The 21,365-nt window shown below is 50.3% G+C and overlaps 1 protein-coding gene across 3 annotated transcripts in view; it reads right to left on the bottom strand.

Annotated features, from left to right (window-relative positions):
• Window positions 1–21,365, bottom strand: part of faf (ubiquitin carboxyl-terminal hydrolase-like faf) — a 482,217-nt gene that overhangs the window by 387,902 nt on the left and 72,950 nt on the right. For all 3 annotated transcript variants that reach the window (XM_075874530.1, XM_037429964.2, XM_075874549.1), the window contains one exon: window positions 5,972–6,339. In XM_075874530.1, coding sequence (XP_075730645.1) covers window positions 5,972–6,339 — 368 coding nt within the window. The remainder of the gene's footprint in view (window positions 1–5,971; window positions 6,340–21,365) is intronic.

The raw sequence follows: 21,365 nt of genomic DNA, 5'->3' as shown, positions 1-21,365 counted from the left end.
TGCTTGCTGAACCTCCTCGCGGACGACGTCAGTGAGGGAGGCGACTTGGGGCTGCGGCGTTGCTGGGAACAATTTCCTCAGTTCCTCGCAAACGACGGCGCGGATGGTCTCCCGCAAGTCTTCCGTTGCCAATCCAGGGGCGTTTACCGGGTTCACCGAAAGGGTGTTGAGTGGTCTATCGTATTGCCGCGAACGCATATCCAAGGTCTTCTCGATCATAGAAGCCTCGGTGACGAACTCAGTGACGGTTTTAGGGGGGTTGCGGATGAGTCCAGCGAAGAGCTCTTGTTTAACTCCCCGCATCAGAAAGCGCACCTTTTTCTCTTCTGCCATTTCGGGGTCAGCTCTCCGGAACAGCATCTTCATCTCCTCAGCGAACAGTACAACACCTTCGTTAGGGTGTTGCATTCGCGTCTCCAACAAAAGGGCGGCTCGTTCTTTCCGCACAACCGTAGCGAATGTTTTGAGGAATTCGCTCTTAAAGACAGTCCAGTCGGTTAGGGAGCCTTCATGGTTCTCAAACCACGTTCGAGCTGCATCCTCCAAATAGAAGAAGACATGACGAAACGTTTCTTTGTCATCCCACCTGTTAAAGATGCGGATGCGCTCTAGCTTCTCCAGCCACTCTTCCGGGTCTTCACCAAAGATCCTCGGAATGATGGGGGCTCACGAGGTTGTTGCAGAATGACGGGAGGGTTGGTAGCGCTGGTCATGGTGCCTGCGTTGATCATCGTGGTTTTTACATCTTCTTTCCTCTTTTTATCCGGGAGCAGTCCAAACTCTGGCTGATGACCTTGCTGTCGGCGGCTGACACGAGTTGGGCGTGCTTGTCGTGTTGGGCTTGCTTGTCGGCTTGGCAATGGCTTGGGGTTCATGTACCCCGCACCTCCACCAGATGTCACGCAGCAAAGGACGACGCAGTTGTCTATAAGGAAAACAAGTTTATTGGAGCGAGCTTGTGCTCCCCTAACAACTGAAAGAATACACAGGCGGCGAAGCAGCGGTCGGCAAAGCGACGTGCACGCTAGTGAGCGTCGGCGATCGAATGTCGCGGCAACGGCTGTGCGGGAATTTACCGTATTTACACGATTGTAAGACGACCCTTTTTTTCAAATTTGACAATCCAATGTTGGGGGGTCGTCTTAGAATCGAAACCCATGTATTGTCATCTCGAATAGTTTCCCGCTCAACCCAAAGCGCATAGTTTTCCGCGTGCTTATACAAAAGCTTTTCTTTTTTTAGCATCTACTGCGCGCATTACGAGTGCCTTTATGACGAGCGCACGGCTCTTGAGGGAGCACCGGTAATCGACGGAAGAGCCGCCGTTGGGCGGTATTGGTAGTTGACGGAAGAGCTCCTCTTTGTGATACAATTTTCTAAGCGGGCGCGTCGCCGCGTGCTCCTGTCGCTTGTGTCCACGACCGGCTCTCTCGAGTCACTTCTGTCTGACATGAGTGCCGTGACATGAGGACGAAAGTTCGGAATCGGTGAATGTGTGGTGCGGAAGTGGCGGCTTCAGCGCGAGGAAATTTTCTCGTGCGACTCCAAGCGCCGTGGCTTTCGCGGGCCGAAGTCTGGCCGCTTTCCGGAACTAGAGGCGAAGCTTGCGGCCTACGTGAGTTTTTTTTTTTTTTTTGAGATGCGATTTTGGGGGAGTCGTCTTACATTCGAGTCGTCTTACAATCGTGTAAATACGGTATATCCCTCGGCGCGAGCGTTCCTCGAATAGTCGAATTGTATCGAGAACACTGTGATAGCGTTTGTTTGAAACGCTGTTTGTTCAGAACGCTCGAAGCGCTGTTCGATAGCGTTTGTTCGAAACGCTGTGAACACAGTGATAGCACAGGCCGGCGCAGCCAGGCCGAAAAAGCAAAACACAAATAAACAAACCCAATGCATGGTTCGCGGCAATATCAACAGTCAATAAAACCCACCCTTTCGGGGGGCAGCGCGGCGTCGGCTGAAGTTGAGGAAGGGATGGTGTCCGCAGGTACAACCACCCCTGCCCCAAGCACAACAGTAAAAAACCACGACTAAATAACGCAGCAAATACAGGCGCAGTTAGACAAAAACAGGGAAGGTATAGCTAACGTTAATAAACTGCTAGTCGATTTCATGAATGAGATAAAATATTTCGTCGGCCAGGAATTAAAAACTCAAAGGCAGTACGTGAATGACGCTGTTAGCAGCTTGCAAAGGGCGATAAACAAGCGCTCTCGCTCGACCTCCGCTAGAAATAGCAAACAATCTAAAGGGAATCGCGACAACGCAGAAGCACCCAAGCATCATGGCCAAAAATAACCTGAGAAGTGTGGAACAATTAGAGATCTGGCAGTAGAATTGCCGCACTTTTCACAAACGCGCCGCAGCACTCCAGAGTTATATCAATGTGGCACCAATTAAACCCGACGTTATATGCTTGCAAGAAATTGGTGCCAGAATAGTGAAGCTTCAGGGTTATTATGTTTTTCAGAACCCAAATTATCCCCGCGTAGCAACGCTGGTGAGCAAGATGATTGCGGCAACGAATGAGTACATAGGAACGCTACAGATCAATCACCAAATTATCAGTTTATTCCCCCAAAAGAGAGGCAAAGCGAAGACTATAATAGTGAACCTATACAGTCCTCCAAAAGACAAAGGCGAAGACTTCAATGAGCTCCTTGCTGAGACAGTTAAAATCGCAGGCAACAAGGACCGCCTATTGGTTTTGGGTGATTTTAACGCACCCAGCACCACATGGGGTTACCCAAAAGACTCGCCGAAGGGAACGCGTCTCGAACATGCTGCGTCTAGGCTGGGCCTGAGTTTAATAACTCTCCCAATCGCACCCACGAGAGTGGGCAACAGCGTATGTAGAGACACGTTCCCGGACTTCACTTTCACCTTCAACCTCAAAGACACATCCTGGACAAACCTGGAGGAAAATCTAGGAAGCGACCATTACATTATAAGCGTCTCCATATCGACACCCAAAATGCGCTGATTGATAGGCGACGCGGCGATCCCAGATTGGACTGAGTTTAGGAAACGAGATCCTCCACCCGACTCTGTACCGATCTCAATAGAGGCATGGTCGGAGTACATAAAGTCGGTACATGCTATCACTACGAAAAAAATAGCCAGAACCGTAGAAACGCCAGCAGTAGACAGCCGTCTGCTACACCTATGGGAGAGCAGGCGCAGCCTACCAAAGCGTTGGAAATGTCAACGCCTGAATAGGACACTACTGCGTAGGATTGCTGCTCTTGCAGAGGAAGCAAACGTCTATGCTAGCAAATTGGCTACCGAGGGATGGGTCAAGTTCTGCAGTTCGCTTCAGAACACACTGAGCACCGCGAAAACTTGGTCCATCCTAAAAAATATTCTTGATCCAGACAAGTCCAAATCCACGACAAGCAGAACACTGCAGAAAATCGCAGAAACATTTCCGGGCACAAACGACGACCTCGTGAAAGCCCTCAAGGAGAGATATATCGGCGATAGTCCACCAAGTAACTCGGCTAATCACATGAGTTACAGCGGTGCTAGAAATGAGAAACTAGACGAACCGATAACAAAGGAGGAGGTCTTTGCGGCAGCTCAGGCAGCCAAGAGGAACACAGCCCCCGGTGAAGACCAAATTACGAATGCGATGATAGAAACCTTAGCGACAAAGCCATCGAAGGCATGACAAAACAATTCAATGAACACTATTGGCTCAAAGGAAAGGTCCCTGCAGAATAGAAAACCGCCAAAATTATAACTATTCCGAAACCCGGAAAAAAGCCCTCCCTGCAGGCGCTCAGACCTATATCACTTACGTCATGTATGGGGAAGCTTTTCGAACGGGTCGTTCAGACCAGACTTCAGAATTTCATAGAGGACAGGGGGCTGTTCCCAGCCACCATGCTGGGCTTCCGCAGTGGTCTCTCAACACAGGACGCTTTCCTTCTGATACAAGAAGAGGTCCTCAAGGGTGTTCCCAAAGGTGGAGAGCATTTGCTGCTTGCTCTAGACTTAAAGGGAGCTTTTGACAATATCTATCATGAAGCTATACTCTCAGAGCTAAATATGATTGGTTGCGGGAAAAAGATATATAACTATATAAAAGATTTTCTCACCGATCGGGAGGTGACAATTGGTATCTCAAGCGTTAGGTCTGAGCCATTTCGAATGCCAAACAAGGGAACGCCTCAAGGAGCCATAATATCTCCTCTGTTGTTTAATATCGCCATGCGTCGACTCGCTCGGGCCTTGGATTGTGTACCACAGCTAGGTTACACCCTCTACGCGGACGACAATACTCTGTGGGCCACACGGGGGTCCCTGGCCAGCAAAGAGCAGACTCTGCAAGAGGCGAGGCGGCACTGGCTGTCGAAAACTTTGCCAGAACCAGTGGTCTCAGCTGCGCACTCAAAAAATCGGAGGTGATCAGAATACACAGCGAACGCTACAAAAATAACGGAAGAATAGAAATTGAAATCAAAAAGCAGAAAATTAAAGAAGTCACCGTCGCCCGGATCCTGGGTTTCTGGGTTCAAAGCAACGGTAGGGCAAATCACACTATCGGTCTTCTTAAATCGGCAACTAAACAAGTGGCTAGGATGATTCAGAGGATCACCTTCCAGAAAAAAGGCATGAAAGAAAGTGATACTGTCCGTTTAGTGCAGGCGCTCGTAATGAGCCAATTGACATACAGCTTGCCTTTCCACACGCTGAACAAGAGCGAGGAAGAGCTAGTAGATTCTATCATCAGAGGGGCTTACAAGGCAGCATTAGGCTTACCGATAAGCACTCCGACACAGAGGCTTCTCGAGATCGGCCTGCATAACACGTACGCTGAACTGAAAGCAACAACAATGATGTCTCAGCGCAACCGCCTCAGCCAGACAAAGTCGGGAAGAGCGATACTGATGAGGGCGGGTATAACACCGCAACTCCCAGAACTTGGACGAGGAGCTGGTGGACGTACCAGACCCAGTCCGAGGACATATTTCGATCGCCCTTATCCCCAGGAACATGACCAAGGAGCGGCATCACGAAAGGCGAGAGGAGCGTGTCAAATGAATCAGAAAATTAGTCAGAGGCAATGAGAACGTGCTATACGTTGACGCTTCCAGGTATAACTGGAAGCGCTGCGTCGTCACAATGATAAGCAGTGACACGAGAAGCATGGCGTCCAGCGCATCACTGTACACTACATCAATCACCAAGGCCAAGTGTTTCGCCATCGCATTGGCGATTAAAAGTCGAGAGCGCAGCAACGGCCAGACGTACATCACCATACTCTCAGATTCGCAAGAGGCGTGCCGCCTATTCACGAAAGGCCGCCTCCCATTAAACATTTGCAAATTTTTAGGCGGCGAATTGAGCAACACTTATAGGTTGGTCTGGTGCCCTGGACATACAGGCCTAGAGAGTAACGAGAGGGCGGACGCTCTAGCTCGAGCGCTCACGAACCGAGCGGAGCAGCAGCCTTTCTCGCTGTTACCACCACCCAGAAACGACGGCTTTCGCGAGGAGGAGGAAAACGACCCGGCTCGGATGGCTCCGCGAGAGTTTCTTGCTCACCAGCGATGCTTGCGGCAGAAATATGGCGCCCCCCACAAATCTCCTAAAGGGGAAGACGCCATAGACCTCCATAAAATTCAAACAGGAGTTTATCCAAATTTATTACGACTGCACAAAATTTATCCAACTTTGTATGGGCGCGATTTTCCGTGGTGTCGCGACTCGCCACCGACCCTTTACCATATCTCGTGGAGTTGTGCTAAGCGGCCAAATGAACTTGATTGCTTACAGCGTATGTAGAGAATGGAAAACTCTTTGGAGCAATGGGAGGCACTCCTCACTAGCCCGGACCCGGAGGTGCAACTAGCACTCCTGGACCACGTCCGGCAGGCGGCGCAAGCCAGTGGAGCCTTGGCCATGGGGCCCCACCCATCTAGCTCCTAAACCCCTTTTCTCTCTCTCAAAGGCAGCACAATACCTGAGGATCATGCGCAGGCGAAACATCTCAAGTGCTCGCACAGTTTCTTCTTGGTGGGGCACCATGGCAGCGAGAGAGCGCAGGGCACGCACAATGGCTGCCAGGGCATCATTCTTGCTCTCGTTCTTGGCCTCTCGCTTCAGCTCCTCGTCCGACAGGCGCTCCAGAAAGGTGGGAACCAGCGACACGATGGGCATCAGGTACCGCTCCACGGTGGGCACTGTCAGCAGGCTGTGGCACAGCCCAAACGGTCTAATGAGTGCAGCGATCACAGCCACCGACAGTGGCGGGCCTGAGCGAAACCGTTCTAGCAGGATGTTGAAGCCCCCCAGGTTGCCAAAGCGGTTGATCAGGTCCACCACCCAGCCCTGCAGGAAGCAAGAGAACAAAATAAGCTCTCACTCGAGGCACTAGTTAATGGAAGACTTAACAGAGCACTTGAAGGTTCAGCAGTACACCAAGTTTAGCACTCATACTTAACCTTTTCAATAACAAGCATGATCAGGTCGACCACAAGTGATCAGTCACTTTTGACGTTTCCTTGAAACCTTTCACTACCCCATGGTCAGTCCTAACATTTTTATCATTTTCGATTTTGCTGCTCCTTCAAAATTCATAATTTTTCATTAATTTTTCTGCTAAGTAAGGTTTGCGGCAAATTTACACTAGAATCTCGATATGAATTTGTAGGGAGAATGTAAAATGTTCACATCACCCTAAATTTCTAAGCACCAAAACAAGTTAAGAGTCAACTCCTTCTCACTAAAGAAGTCCATAACAATGTTTTGAACTTTTATGCATTCACTGCCTCAACAAAAAAACGCTTCGAAAAAATAAAACTGGTTACCTCAGTCATGCTGCTGTCGCTTAAGGCGCCTCCACACTTGTAGGGTTTCCACACAATATCTGGCTGAAAATTCAAAAACTTCTCAAAGATTTCAAAGATGCTAACGCACATTCTAACGTAATTTTATTTTTCCTCCAAAATGCAATCCACTGACTCCAACAAGCACTTTAAGATTACTCTTTTTAAGCTTTCTCTTCTTCTTTTGCATGCTCCGAGCTCGAGCTTGAGTTTTCTTTTCAAGGTTACCTGCTGTGCCACAGCTTGCTTCTTCTCTTCCTCCATGTGTGTGTAACGCATATCTATGTCCATGGGCCGGCAAAACTTGTGGAGCTCACTCAGACTCACTCACGAATATATTTTACGCTTTGGACTCACTCGGACTCGGACTCACGAAAATTTTTCTGAGCCGGACTCACACTCATCAAAATTTTTTTCAGCTGGACTCACTCGGACTTAGACTCACAGCTGAATACGAGTGACAGGGTCGACTCATGAGTCTGGCAGCATAGAATAAGCTTCTTCGAGCGTGGGGTCAATGCTTTTTAACACCAACATCTCACACAATCAGTGCTCTTGGTGCCATTTGACATAGTCTTTTCTAAAACAAGTTCTCGGTGTTTCCAAACCAGTAATGTTAATCAGTGCTCTTGGTGCCATTTGACATAGTCTTTTCTAAAACAAGTTCTCGGTGTTTCCAAACCAGTAATGTTATTTTTCTAGAAAAAGATTACAGCATAAGATATAATCATCAAGAAATTCCCTGGAAGAGTTGCTGGGGGAGGTCAAGGCACCCCCTACATAATTCATTCCTCTAATTATTAAATATTGAAACGGTGTATGAATGACACTGCTTTGGAATATCTGTGAGTAGACGGGAGCATAAGCGTGAATCCAGGTAAGGCTGACAGTAAGATTGAGGATGAGTAGACAGGACATTGGGCCGGCAAAAGTAAGAGGGACTCGCTGAGACTCACTTAAGAAGTATATTTTGTGCTTTGTACTAGCTTGGACACAGACTCGCCAAACTTCTTTTGAGTCGAACTCACTGGGACTCACACTCATGAAAATTTTCTTCATCCGGACTCACTTGGACTCAGACTCACAAAAATATTACTCACCCCGACTCACTGAGGACTTGGGGCTCGATCTGAGCGAGTCTAAGCGAGTCAACTCATGAGCGAGTTCGCCAACCTATGTCTATGTCTGGCTTGTCACACAGACCACTTCCTTTCTTTCTACAGTGGAACTTTAAACAGGCCCTATAAGTTTTCAAGTACCTCTCAGACGCCTTGTTGAGAGCTCTGCCATATTTTCAACTGCGATCAGCTTGTTCACACTGAAATCTTATTCTACTGACGCCTGTCCATGGCTTAGCAAGAGAAGGACCTACAGCACTTCCCATAAGATTCAAAACGATGGGTCGCGCTTCATAAGATGCATGAAGAAAACATCAAGGCATTCACGATCTCCCATAATTTAGTTCATGCTGTTTTTCTTGGCAGAACTGAATATAATGCGCACACACAATATCCCTCGAGCTCAAAAAGAAGACTGTTGTCAATTAAAGTGTTAAGAACCACTTTCAGCTCCAGTTGACATTTGGGCTGTTCATCAAGAGCTGCACTATCTTGCTCAGAGGAAAGGACACAAGTGTTTCCGTCAACTTCTGCAAAAGGTCGTCTACTGAGCTGTGGACCTCAGAATGTCGAAGTCAGATATCTAGAGGTCCTCTCACAGTGGTTCTATGATCTAACTTGAACATCAAGTTGTTTCTTTTGCAAGTATTGACCCAAAATTTCATCAGAACTAAAAAAGCTAGGACTTTTCCATCATTTCTCGTATTTATGAAGTGAAAAATGGGTGCAGATTGTGGCACATGGCAAAGGCACATTTTCTTTCAGAACACGTGAAGCTCTGCATAGTATCAGTGTCTAGAAACATCTTTTGAAATACGGTGTCAACCACTTATAGTGCAGAACCAGTTACAATGCAATCTTTTCCGACTCCTGATTACCCTTCCATAGTATCCCATGTACATGCATACTACTTATTGTGCACTTCCCCAAGATGAAAGACTCGTTACAGTACTATAACCCCATTACAACAGACCTACATAGTAAAGAGGGTACTGGTCTGTTGTATGTAAAATCCAAGTACTGTTACAACAGACCTTTATGTGAACAGTGCATGGATACGTTATAACCAGAGAAAATTACACGTCATAAACTAATTTACTCCCAAATGGGGGAATGCACAATTTTTTTTTAAATCACCCCTTTTTTATCAGATTCCAAAATATTTTAGATGAAAACTATGTTTCTTCAAAGTGCAAGGACAAAAAATGTTTGCACTTGCCGAGGCCGGGAATAATATTGGACAAGTCACATACACAAAAAACAACACTTTTAAAGAAATTGTAGCTCCCTAATGTCACAACCGTCGAAAATCTCGCAACTTGGTGAGGTTTCCGCACTCATTTTCGCACATGTTCATGGGTTGTGATTTAGTTGAGGCAGCTGCAAGCGGAAAATCAGTTATCAGATTACGATAGCCGCAATAGTGCACTGCACTTGACACGAACATCGCACACGTAGTACATCTTGGATGCACAGCGTTGTCTCGTTGGGCTCGTTGTTTGAGGTGCTGCTTATCAGCATTTCGGACCGGGTGACGAAAAACACCGTAAAACAACTCTATACTCATAATAGAGCATGGCCAACATTGAAACATTGGGCACCACAGCCACGCACATTGCAACAGAACTTTCTGCTAGAAGCTGTGGCTAGTCCTAACACAGCTTCGAACTTTGCGGGCAAGACCATCATGCTCACCGACATGTGAAAGCAAAGAAGCCGTTGTGCGCTACGGCAAATTACATCACCTACTGGATCTTCAGAACTGCAGATGGCCATTCTGCACATCAGCAGCGGACCACTCAGCCAAGCTTGGCATGCAGCGACTACTAGAAGCAACGGTAGCAGCTCGGTCGCGCGTCGGCGCCCCAATACGCAAGATTAAGCATGCCGGGTGTCAATTTTTTGTCGCCTTAGCTAGGCATAACTGACCACTAACAAACCAGAGATCGGCGGCCTTCGTTCTTGCATCAGTTTGTAGATATTGTTACGGAAATGAAGTAAAAGAAGAGGAAGGACAGAATCAGCTGACAGCCGCACAAGTGTGCCAATCAGCCATTGTGACTCTCGCCTGAGGTTGTTCCTCTGAAATTGCATTTATACAGAAGTCACTGACCCCGTAACATATTGGTGGAGGTGCTGGGTAACCATCAGGCAACGGAACTCCGCAGCGAACGCTGCATCGGTTTTCCAGCCATGGCCCTCCGCGTCAACGTCAGCGTCTCCGACGAACACGGCGTCGCCACCATACGTTTTCACGCCACTTAAGGATCCCGGTAGGTTGGCCATGTTCGAATGAGTGAGTGTGCCGAACAGATGGGATCCCAGACTTCAGTTGGCTAATGTGCTGTTTTACTTGAGAGGCACGGCGAAGGTGTGGTACAAAAACATCGAAGAACTCACAAGCTAGGAACAATGCAAAGAAAAGATGTGAGAGGTGTTTGGCAATACCACCAGTCGTAAGATCGCCGCCAAAAAGGAATTGGCCTGCCGTGCTCAATCCCCAACGGAATCAAACCTCGCATACATTCAAGACGTGCTGGCCCTCTGCCGAAAGCGACATGACAGAAGGTGACAAGATAGGGCATGTCCTGAAAGGGATTGCCAACGACGCGTTCAATCTCCTGCTGTGCAAGGGCTGTTCCACCGTGGACGCGATCATCAAAGACTGTCGTCAGTTTGAGCAAGTAAAAAGTCGCTGCATTCTGCAAACATTTGCCTGACTTCCAAACACCGCTGCAACATCGACTTGCGAGGAGCAGTCTGCACCCCAAAGATCGTCACTGCCGGGAGACCTGACACGCATTGTTCGTCGTGAACTGAAAGCAATGGCACCTTTGGCGTTCAATTCGCGCAGTACCGATACCACTCCTGTTACTGTTCCTCTTGTTCAAGCCATCGTGCGCCAGGAGCTTGAAAACATCAGAGTACATTCCGTGTGCCATATCACCGGGCCCAGAGTCAGCGAACGCCCTTTCGCGATGCCTTCCTCCGACCGATGGTTTTCTCCACGTACTCGAAACCCGGCTGAGTGGCGAACTGCTGATGACCGCCCTATATGTTTCAACTGCCACCGCGTTGTACATATTGCTCGTTATTGCCACAACACAAGATCCTCGGCACCTCAAGCAACGACCAATATGACCAGTTTCTGCGGTACCACCCGCACATTTTCACCTGCCGAAGAGTCCTTGGTACAGCCGCTCGCCTTCACCACGTGGGCACCAGTCTCGTTCGCCGCAAATACGTCGCCCATCGTCTCGTTCGCCACAGCCACGACGCTTCTCGTCCTCCGTGGATTCCGGCCGCATCCTCTTGGAAAACTGAGAAATGCAGCCCCCGGAGGTGGTGCTGCATTGACGACTTCCGCAGCAAATCCTCTCTCCGTTCACACCAGACGAAATGTAATAGACGTTGAAGTAGATGGCGTACCTGTACAAGCACTTGTAGACACCGGTGCAAGCATTTCGGTCATGAGTTCAAGCCTACGCACACGTTTAAAGAAAGTTCTGACACCAGCGGCTGCACAAATGCTCCGTGTGGCCGATAGCGGCACGCCGATGGTTCTCGGCCTGTGCACTGCCCGCTTAATTAAAAAGGACCACACTGCTTCTGTCATTTTAGCCGTGATTGACCACTGCCCTTATGACATTATCCTAGGCCTGGACTTCTTGTCGAATCATTCTGCTCTTATCAATAGTGCTACCAGCGTCCTTCAGCTAGAGCTGCCTCAGCTAGTCGCTGAACACCACACTGCCCCGCTGTGCCTGTGCTCTCTTCAGCATGTAAAACTATCACTTCAGGCAGCCACCTACATCATTTTGACCGCACAGCCACAGGTTCCCGATGGTCAATGTGTTCTCCTTCCTCCCGCCGACGTCCTCTTGGAGCGCAACATCGCCATTCCCCATACGCTTGTGACTGTCACAGACAACTGTACCTCGCTCCCACTTCTCAATTTCAGCTTTTGACCTCAAGTGCTTCCTCGTGGCATGTTCTTGGCCAGCGTATCCAATGCTGCCGAATTCAAAATAGCGGCTCTCATTATCGAGATTGATTTACTTCAGTCTCCTTTGGTTAACAGCATCTGTTCTATGCCGAATTGTTTCTCGAAAATTATTGCACCCGACCTCAATCCTGCGCAAGCCAATGACATCCATCGCCTTCTCGTGTCGTGTACCGTCATTTTTGATTTCGACGACAGACCTTATGGTGACCCCGCTACTAACTGCAGCGGACGATCATCGCGGGTTCACGCTTAGCGAACCACAGGGCCACTACTCCGTTTACTCGCGTGTAGCGCACCGCTCCACACGCGCTCAACTAATAAGGCGTTTAGCGCGGCGTGGCAAATAGACAGTGTTCTAATGCAAAAATACACAACACTTTATTGCCTCTGGCGGCACCCCGAACAACAGTACAACGTCCGCTCCCGGGACGCGGGTAGCAAAGACACCCGCACGCGGACGTTCACAATAAGGGGAAAACCGCGAGCACGTCGCAGCTGGCAATGGCGAGCATTGACATGCCGGTCGGGAAAAGGTCCCGCGCGGCTATGCTGCGCACTCTCACGACGACCACTGGGCCTGGTCGCGAGTGTTAGGGCAAACCTCGTACGCGTAGGCCTACGGCAAGTGCGGCTCGTTGTGGCATGACCCCTTCAAGCACTAGGCACCGCTGTGGGCTTAGCGTACGCTGCCGAAGCTAGCACTCAAGTAAACACGCCTGCCGAGGTGCCCAAGGCCACCCCAGGCAGGCTACAGTCCGGCGATTCCCAAAGGGGACGCGGACGAAGGAAAACACGTGCTTACCCGGCGCCAACCACGGAGAAGAGAGCGCTCCCTCGGCGCGCGCGTACCGCGTGCCGTGCCCGCACGTGGCGCCATCTATCGCCACGCGTTGTTCTCAGAGCAGGAAAAGCAAAAGGGTGTGGCCGTGCGGCGGAATGCCCGCGAAATGGTCGCCGGCGCGCCTGAAACCCCACAACCTCTAGGGCAAACATCCACCGTTCAGCACCGTACAAACACTGGTGACGCCAGTCCCATTCGCCGAAGCCCGTATTGTGTCTCTCACACTGAGCGCAGAGTTATCCAAGCGGAAGTTGACAAAATGCTTAACAATGGTGTCAAATAACCATCAAGTAGTCCTTGTGCCTCCCCTGTCGTCCATGTGAAGAAAAAGGACGGTACCTGGTGCTTCTGTGTTGACTATCGCCACTTCAACAAGATCACGCGAAAAGACGTACACCCGCTACCACGCATCGATGACGCGTTGGACTGCCTGCACGGCGCTACGTACTTCTCGTCTATTGATCTTCGGTCCGGCTGCTGGCAGATTTCTGTCGATGAGATGGACCGCGAGAAGACAGCCTTCATTACACCGGATGGTTTATACCAGTTTAAGGTGATGCCTTTTGGACTATGTAACGACCCTGCCACATTTGAACGAATGATGGACTCTCTCTTGCGTGGTTATAAGTGGTCTACTTGTCTCTGTTACCAAGACGATGTGAAAATATTTTTATCTGCTTTCGATAGCCACCTGACCCATCTTGCTGCAATTCTCGCAGTCTTCAGAACAGCTGGGCTACTACTAAACTCCAAGCAATGTCAATTTGGCCGCCGTCAGATTACCATTCTGGGCCATCTTGTAAAGGCTGATGGCGTCCAACCAGATCCCGAAAAGATCCGCGCCGTCCGTAGCTTTCCGGTGCCCTGTTCTACATACAACGTCCGGAGCTTCATCGGCTTATGTTCCTACTTTCGTCGTTTTGTGAAAAACTTCGCCGATGTTGCCAGCCCATTCACAGATTTGCTGAAGAAGGATACCACATTCTCCTGGGGCCCTGAGCAGGCTCAAGCGTTCACCGCTCTCATCGGCTGCTTAACTACGCTCCCCATACTTGCCCACTTTAATCCTTTTGCTGCCATAGAAGTTCGCACCGACGCCAGTGGCCACGGTATTGGCGCAGTTCTCGCTCAGCGGCACCACAGCAGACAGTGCGTGATAGCTTATGCCAGTTGTCTGCTTTCTCCCCCTGAGAGAAATTATTCCATCACCGAGAGAGTGTTTAGCTTTAGTTTGGGCCGTCGCGAAGTTCCGGCCATATTTATATGGTTGCATGTTCTCCGTCGTTACGGACCATCACGCCCTCTGCTGGCTGCCTTCTCTAAAGGACCCGACTGGACGTCTGGGTCGCTGGGCTTTGAGGCTTCAGAAATTTTCGTTTAGCGTCAGCTACAAGTCTGGACATTTGCACAAGGACACAGACTGTCTTTCTCATCATCCGGTGGACCCTCCTGATCCCGTTGCGACTGACCTGGAGAGCAGCATGATGGCGTTTAGTGATATCAGCGATATGCGCATTGAACAACGACGGGACGAGTCAGTGCACACTATCATCGACGTCATCCAGTCTGATAGCCATGACGCTGAATCCCATATGTTCGTGCTGCATGACGACACCATCTACTGCCGCAACGTCAACACTGAAGGCCCTGAGCTTCTGCTCGTTATTCCCCGTCATCTACGGCCTGCCATACATGAACAACTTCACGACGCACCAACAGCGGGACACCTCGGTGCTTCCCGCACATACGACCGCGTGCGACGTCGGTTCTTCTGGCCAGGACTTGTGGGGATCTGAGGCGCGCCCACAACCATTACGCGGGCATTCCGCCACACGGCCACACGATTTTGCTTTTCTGCTCTGGTAACGGTGCGTGGCGATGGATGGTGCCACGTGCGGGCGCAGCACGTGTTACGTGCGTGTTAAGGGAGCTGTCTCTCCTTTCTGGTCGGCGCCGGGTAAGCACGTGTTTCCTTCGTCCGCGTCCCCTTTGGGAATCGCCGGACTGTAGCCTGCCTGAGGTGGCCTTTGGCACCTCGGCAGGCATGTTTGATTGATTTGTGGGGTTTAACGTCCCAAAACCACTATTTGATTATGAGAGACGCCGTAGTGGAGGGCTCCGGAAATTTCGACCACCTGGGGTTCTTTAACGTGCGCCCAAATCTGAGCACACGGGCCTACAACATTTCCGTCTCCATCGGAAATGCAGCCGCCGCAGCCGGGAATCGAACCCGCGACCTGCGGGTCAGCAGCCGAGTACCTTAGCCACTAGACCACCGCGGCGGGGCTCGGCAGGCACGTTTACTAGAGTGCTAGCTTCGGTAGCATATGCTAAGCCCACAGCGGTGCCTAGTGCTTGAAGTAATCGTACCACACTGAGCCACACTTGCTGTAGGCCTACGCGTACGAGGTTTGCCCTAACACTCGCGACCAGGCCCAGTGGCCATCGTGAGAGTTCGCAGCATAGCTGCGAGGGATCTTTTCCCGACCGGCGTGTCGAAGCTCGCCATTGCCAGCTGCGACGTGCTCGCGGTTTCCCCTTATCGCGAACGTGAACGTCCGCGTGCGGGTGCCTATAAAGTGTTGTGTATTTTGTATTGGAACACTATCTGTTCTGCCGCCCCGCGCTAAACGCCTTATTAGTTGAGCGCGCGCGAATTTGTGCGCTACACGCGAGTAGGTGACGGAGTCGCGGCCCGGTGGCTCGCTAAGCGTGAACCAGCGGTGATCATCCGCCAGAGTGAGTAGTGGGAGTCGCCATACTGGCGCCAAACGCGGTATCAAAGGTTCATTAACCCTTTGATTAGTCTTAGCCAAGTCAGACCGCCTTTGCGAATCAGGCTCGCCGTGTTTACCCGCGTTATGTCTGCTCCGCGTGAGTTCTGTCTGCTGATGCTTTAGCAGATACCCCATTGCTCGAGAACAGGGCCAGTGCCCCCCTTGAGCATCACAATCGCACACCCTCACTTGTCACAAGCACCAGTCTGGATGACACGAGGCGCTACATAACAGCTCCCACTGGAGAGGTAGCGTGTTATGGGTCCCGGGCCATGGTCCAACCCGAACAGTGCACACGGGCAAACGGGACTACTACTGCTCCCTTTGGAATGCATGGCAGTTCCATGTCACAGCGCTCCGAAACGGCTTTCAGTGGAGCTTCCGGGGAGCAGATCAACAACGCGGCCTCAGCTGTTGCCGAATTTTGCCCGCTGGCTACTACGCAATCTAGCAGCCAGGCTCATTTCGAGCATGCGCCTGTACCGCTAGCCGAAAGCGGCCTAGCAATTTCACGCGAAGCTGCCCCAAGACGCAGTTGTCAACAGGGGCTTCCCAATGTCGCGACGGCCGGTATCGATTTTGAAACCGCGCCGCTTATCGAGCACGAAGACACTTCCCCATTGCTCGCCCGCGCCGCTAATGCACCGACAGCTTCCTTTGAAGCGGGCGCACAAACGCTGCTGCAAAATGCTGCCCAAATGATTCAGGCACTCACGAGGGCAGTCCAAACGCTTTTGGTCGTTCCGAAACGCCCTCATCTCGCTGTCATGTTGGCCGTCTCGACCTACAGTAGGTAAGGTGATCTACAAAGTGCAAGAGATTACCTGGACTCCCTCACACTTTATCAGAGAGCCATGGGTCTAGACGACCAGGAAGTGCTCAGACGCATCGTCCCGGCTGCACTGACTGACACGGCGGCCAGATGGCATCGGCTCTACGGCCACCGAGTAGCAATCCTCGATTAGTTCCGTGCGGCCTTCCTGCGCGAATTCTTACCCGCTGACTACGAGAGTAGGATGCGGGGCAAGCTTGAGCTCTGCACACAAGCTCCTGATGAGTCGCTTCAAGAGTACGTACGCGCGATGGAAGGCCTTTTTTCTATCACTGAGCCCAGAGCCTCGAACGAGGAGCGTGTCGTTCGGGTGATCAGGCAGGCACACCTGACTTTTTCGGCGTACCTGCGCGGCAGTCGCTTTCGTGATTTGAAGAAATTGGCCGTCGAGGCGAAGTGCAATCACGGCGACATTCTCGCCGCGTGTGCCTATCGCCCGCCACCGCCAGCCAGCGAGGCCCTTGAACCGCGCTGTGCGTGGGGAGGAGCCATGACCCTTCCCCAGCGGCAACAGCCCGCCGGAGCTGCCTTTGCGGCTACCGCTACAGGTGGGCGTATGTGGGAGATATGCGATCGAGCTTTAGATCCCTACACGTACGGGAGGCGTGCAGCCGGTGCTGCATTGCAACTCGATGCAGGCGTGTTTACTTGAGTGATAGCTTCAGTACCATACTTAGCCCACAGCGGTGCCTAGTGCTTGAAGTCGTCGTACCACACCGAGCTGCACTTGCCATAGGCCTACACATTTGAGGTTTGCCCTAACACTCGCGACCAGGCCCAGTGGCCATGGTGAGAGTGTACAGCATAGCCGCAAGAGACCTTTTCCCAACCGACGTGTCAAAGCTCGCCATTGTCACCTGCCACGTGCTCGCGGTTTCCCCTTATTGTGAACGTCCCCGTGCGGGTGCCTTTGCTCTCCGCGTACCGGGAGCGGACGTTGTACTGTTGTTCGGGGTGCCGCCAAAGGCAACAAAGTGTTGTGTGTTTTGTACTGGAACATTGTCTGTTTTGCCGCGCCGCGCTAAACGCCTTATCAGTTGAGCGCGCGCGGAGCGGTGCGCTACACGGGAGTAGGTGGCGGAGTCGCAGCCCTGTGGCTCGCTAAGCATGAACTCGCGGTGATCATTCGCTACGGTGAGTAGTGGGGGTCACCATAGACTGTACCGCAGCGTGCGTTGATATGTCGCCACGAGGGACTTCTGCCAGCGCCAGAAAAGACCTTCTTTGCTGCCAGCTGGACATCTTCACCCAATCGAAGTCTCCTCTGAACCATTTCATTGCGTGAGACTTGACCTTCTTGGCTCTTTTCCAATGACGACACTGGGAAATAAATAGATCGCCGTCGCCACAGATTATGTGACCCGTTACGCCATGCCAAACAGTTGCGCCACTGACGTCGCGGATTTTCTTCTTCATGGCGTCATCTTACACCACGGTGCACCCTAACAGCTTAATACAGACCGCGGCCGCTCTTTCTTGTCCAAAGTTGTTGATGACCTCCTTTGATCGTGTACCACAGCACATAAGCTATCAACCCCCTACCACCCACAAACTAATGGCCTAACTGAACGTCTCAACCGCACGCTCACAGAGATGCTTTCGATGTACGTCTCAGAAGATCATCGTGACTGGGACACTATGTTGGCCTATGTGACTTTCACATATAATTCATCTCGACATGACACCATGGGATTCTCACCTTTTTATCTTTTGTATGGTCGCGACCCCATATTGCCATTAGAAACCACCTTACCTCTCATCTCAAGCCATCTGCTTCCGAGCACGCTCGCGACGCCATTGATCGGGCTCACATGGCTCGTCAAGTTGCCCAGTCTCGTCTCACCAGGTCACAGGATATGCAAAAAGCCCGCTACGACCACCGGCATCGTAATATAACGTTTGCTCCAGGTGACCACGTGCTCCTCTGGTCACCGTGTCGCCGTGTAGGTCTCTTCGAAAACTTTTGTCCCGATACACAGGACCCTACCTAGTCTTACGTCAAGTTAGCGACGTCAACTATGAAATAGCGCCATTGCACTCCAATACGTCACCAAGTTCGCCACTTGTTAACATTGTCCATGTTTCGCGCATGGAACCCTACTTCTGTCGCACTTCTCCGGACTCGCGCCGAACCGGCGCTGCAACGCCCGGGGGTCCTGTTACGGAAACGAAGTAAAGGAAGAGGAAGGACAGAATCAGCTGACAGGTGCGCGAGTATGCTAATCAGCCATTGTGATTCTCGCCTGAGATTGTTCCTCTGTAATTGCGTGTATACAGAAGTCACTGACCCTGTAACAATATTTCCGCAGCATGCAGTTTCTATGCCACAACTATGCCAAGCAATGTTTGAAGTGGCCAGGAAGTTATTAAATTAGGGATTTCCATGGTAGAAAAGTTTGCTGTAAAGGAGTGCCGACCACCTTGCTGGTCTCACATTTCAGTTAACTATATCCAAATGTCTGTTGTACCAGACTCCATAGTAAATGAAGCTCAATCAATGGAACAAATAGGAAGGTTGGCATAATGACGTCTATTGGTATGTTGTATCGGAATGTTTTGTAAGCAGATCGTTTGTAATACAGTAGAATGCTTTTGCCGGAAAATGTTAGTGACAAACACGATAGCGAGTGCACGTCAAAAAGGAGGCGCACTGGGTGCGCACGTCACTGGAGAGTGAGCAACAAGGTCATTACAAAGGAGGAGGGGACGCAAAGTAAACGAACGATGGGTGACGAAAGGAAAAAAAAAAGACCACGACACGCTGCGTGGGCTCGCCGAGTAAGGGAGGGGAGCGGCTCTCTCGAAGACGGCTTTGCACAGGCCCCAACGTTGCTACAGTGTACTAGCGTCGCTAGCATGGCTCCAACCGCATGCAGCAAACATGGCAAAAGCGATCCCTTCCTTATCAACTGCGCTAGACAGCGCTGATACCTATTGGGACAAGCGTCAGTTTTACTGAGCTCGCTACAGATATCGCCTTTGCTGCAACATCCGTAACTTTAAAACCTTTACGGCTTTATGACACGAGCTTTCGCCTCAGCTGTCAATACACTGTCTCACATAAGCTTGGCAGGTTTTCATCGTTGATCTCCTAGCCACCAACACGAACTGTGCATCACACGCTTTTCTTGGTTCAGTGCTTGAGTGCAATCGTTTCAACACCGGACCTTCATGTATTGGACAAACTTCCCGCGACAACCTGATGGCAGGCTAGGCCTGATCGGCGTTGGTTGCATTTCGGTAGGTGTCGCGTGCTACCCAAGTTGCGTTTGGTACAGAATCAACGAAACTCTTTGCTGTGGCTACATTGGACGTGAAGGGATACATATATATGTCATACCTGCCAACCTGGCAGAGAAATTCGTAAAGCCCACGAGCGGGGAAAGGGGCGAGGGGGGTGGGGAGGGGGTTATTGACTTTTTTTTAATTTGTAGCTGTGATGGATTTGCCTTGCATAAGCATGTTTTGCCACCATAAGTCAAATAGACGCCCTGAATTATTTTCCCCATTTATGACAGCAAAAGAAAAAACAAAAAACATTACGAAAAACAAGAAGCGGAGGGGGGGGGGGGGGGTCCCAAACGCAAGGGCAAGCATTAGCGTTGCCGTCTCATAATGGCTTGCAGTGGCCAAATACTCTAGGGTAAAGTTTCCAACTAAGGTGAGAGACTCAAAGGGGGTGCACAAACGCTCCTGAAACATCACGTCATCAAAACAACCACCAAAAAAATCAATTTTCGTTAAAATAACTATCTTCACACGTGAACGGACCGGACAGCACAGCTGGCTGCCGCAAAAGCGAGGGTCAAATTTGCTCTCTACTATATTCTTTGGACAGGAAAGCCAAAATGCTCCTCGGCTTTTTTTACGTATTTATTGCCTTTAACTCTTACGCTGCGTCAGTCACGTGCCCTGGGAGCTCGTAGATTGCTATATCGCCGCGACCGCAGTTTTGTGCGTGGCGGTTACGGCAAACAGTAGTTTTCTTTTCAGTCCACGTGTCTTCAAAACTAAGTCGTTTTATGTATCTATGGTCGCAACTGCAGCGTTTTTGTCCACAGAGTTTGCGGAAACCAGCGTTGCTTTGACTGGTCAAGTGTTGGCCACGCGCACACTTTCGGAATTCTGTTAGTAACGTCGTTGCCACAATTGATCTTGTCGAACGACCGCGGTTTCGTCCCCAGCGGTTGTGGCAACGACAACCACAGGCACTGTAGAAGACAGTCAGTGCGCTGGTCACACTCATACTTCTGAAGCTTCGAGAACGTTGCTCTTGATCGCCCTTCGTTCGACAGTTTCGGTACTGAAGCTCATATTTCACGCCGTGATTAGAAAGTGTTCGGAACGTTCAAATTTTGGCCCAATGGAGACATGAATTTGGCTGGGGAATTTCACGAATTCATATCTGCCATGGTTTCGTATCACTGAGACTTTACTGTACGTTTAGATGAATACCGCTGAAATTTGTTTATAATAAAATGCGGTGGGCTCGCAAAAAGACTGGAACAGACTGACCTGCATTTTTGTGAATGTGGCGAGTTCTTGCACACAAATATCGATTTCCGGGAGATTTTCATGGGAACCATACAAATATAGTGGTTGGAAAGGTTTTTCCACAGTAGTACAAACGTAAGAAATGGTCGAAAGCCAAGAGTCTCCCTGACAATGAGGGTGACTTCGCTGGTATGTGATGATGATAACCCCAATACATATTGTTCGCTCCTGGTGGCGGAATATGACACGCTTTTTTTGTGGCCTCCGCAACTAGTTACGGCAATGCGTCATAGCTAATCGCGGAGGCCACGCTATTTTACAATTTTTTTTTGAGAAATGAAATATTTTTTGTAAAATTTCAGATTCGTAAAATCGTAAGCACAGTCAAAATTCATACATTTTATGAGAAATTCGGAACAGTTGGCAGGTATGATGCGTTAATGAAAACGAGGGTGGCACTT

Source organism: Rhipicephalus microplus, chromosome 1 (genome assembly GCF_043290135.1).
Source record: "Rhipicephalus microplus isolate Deutch F79 chromosome 1, USDA_Rmic, whole genome shotgun sequence".
Lineage (NCBI taxonomy): Eukaryota > Metazoa > Arthropoda > Arachnida > Ixodida > Ixodidae > Rhipicephalus > Rhipicephalus microplus.
This window is presented reverse-complemented; position numbering and strand designations above follow the sequence as displayed.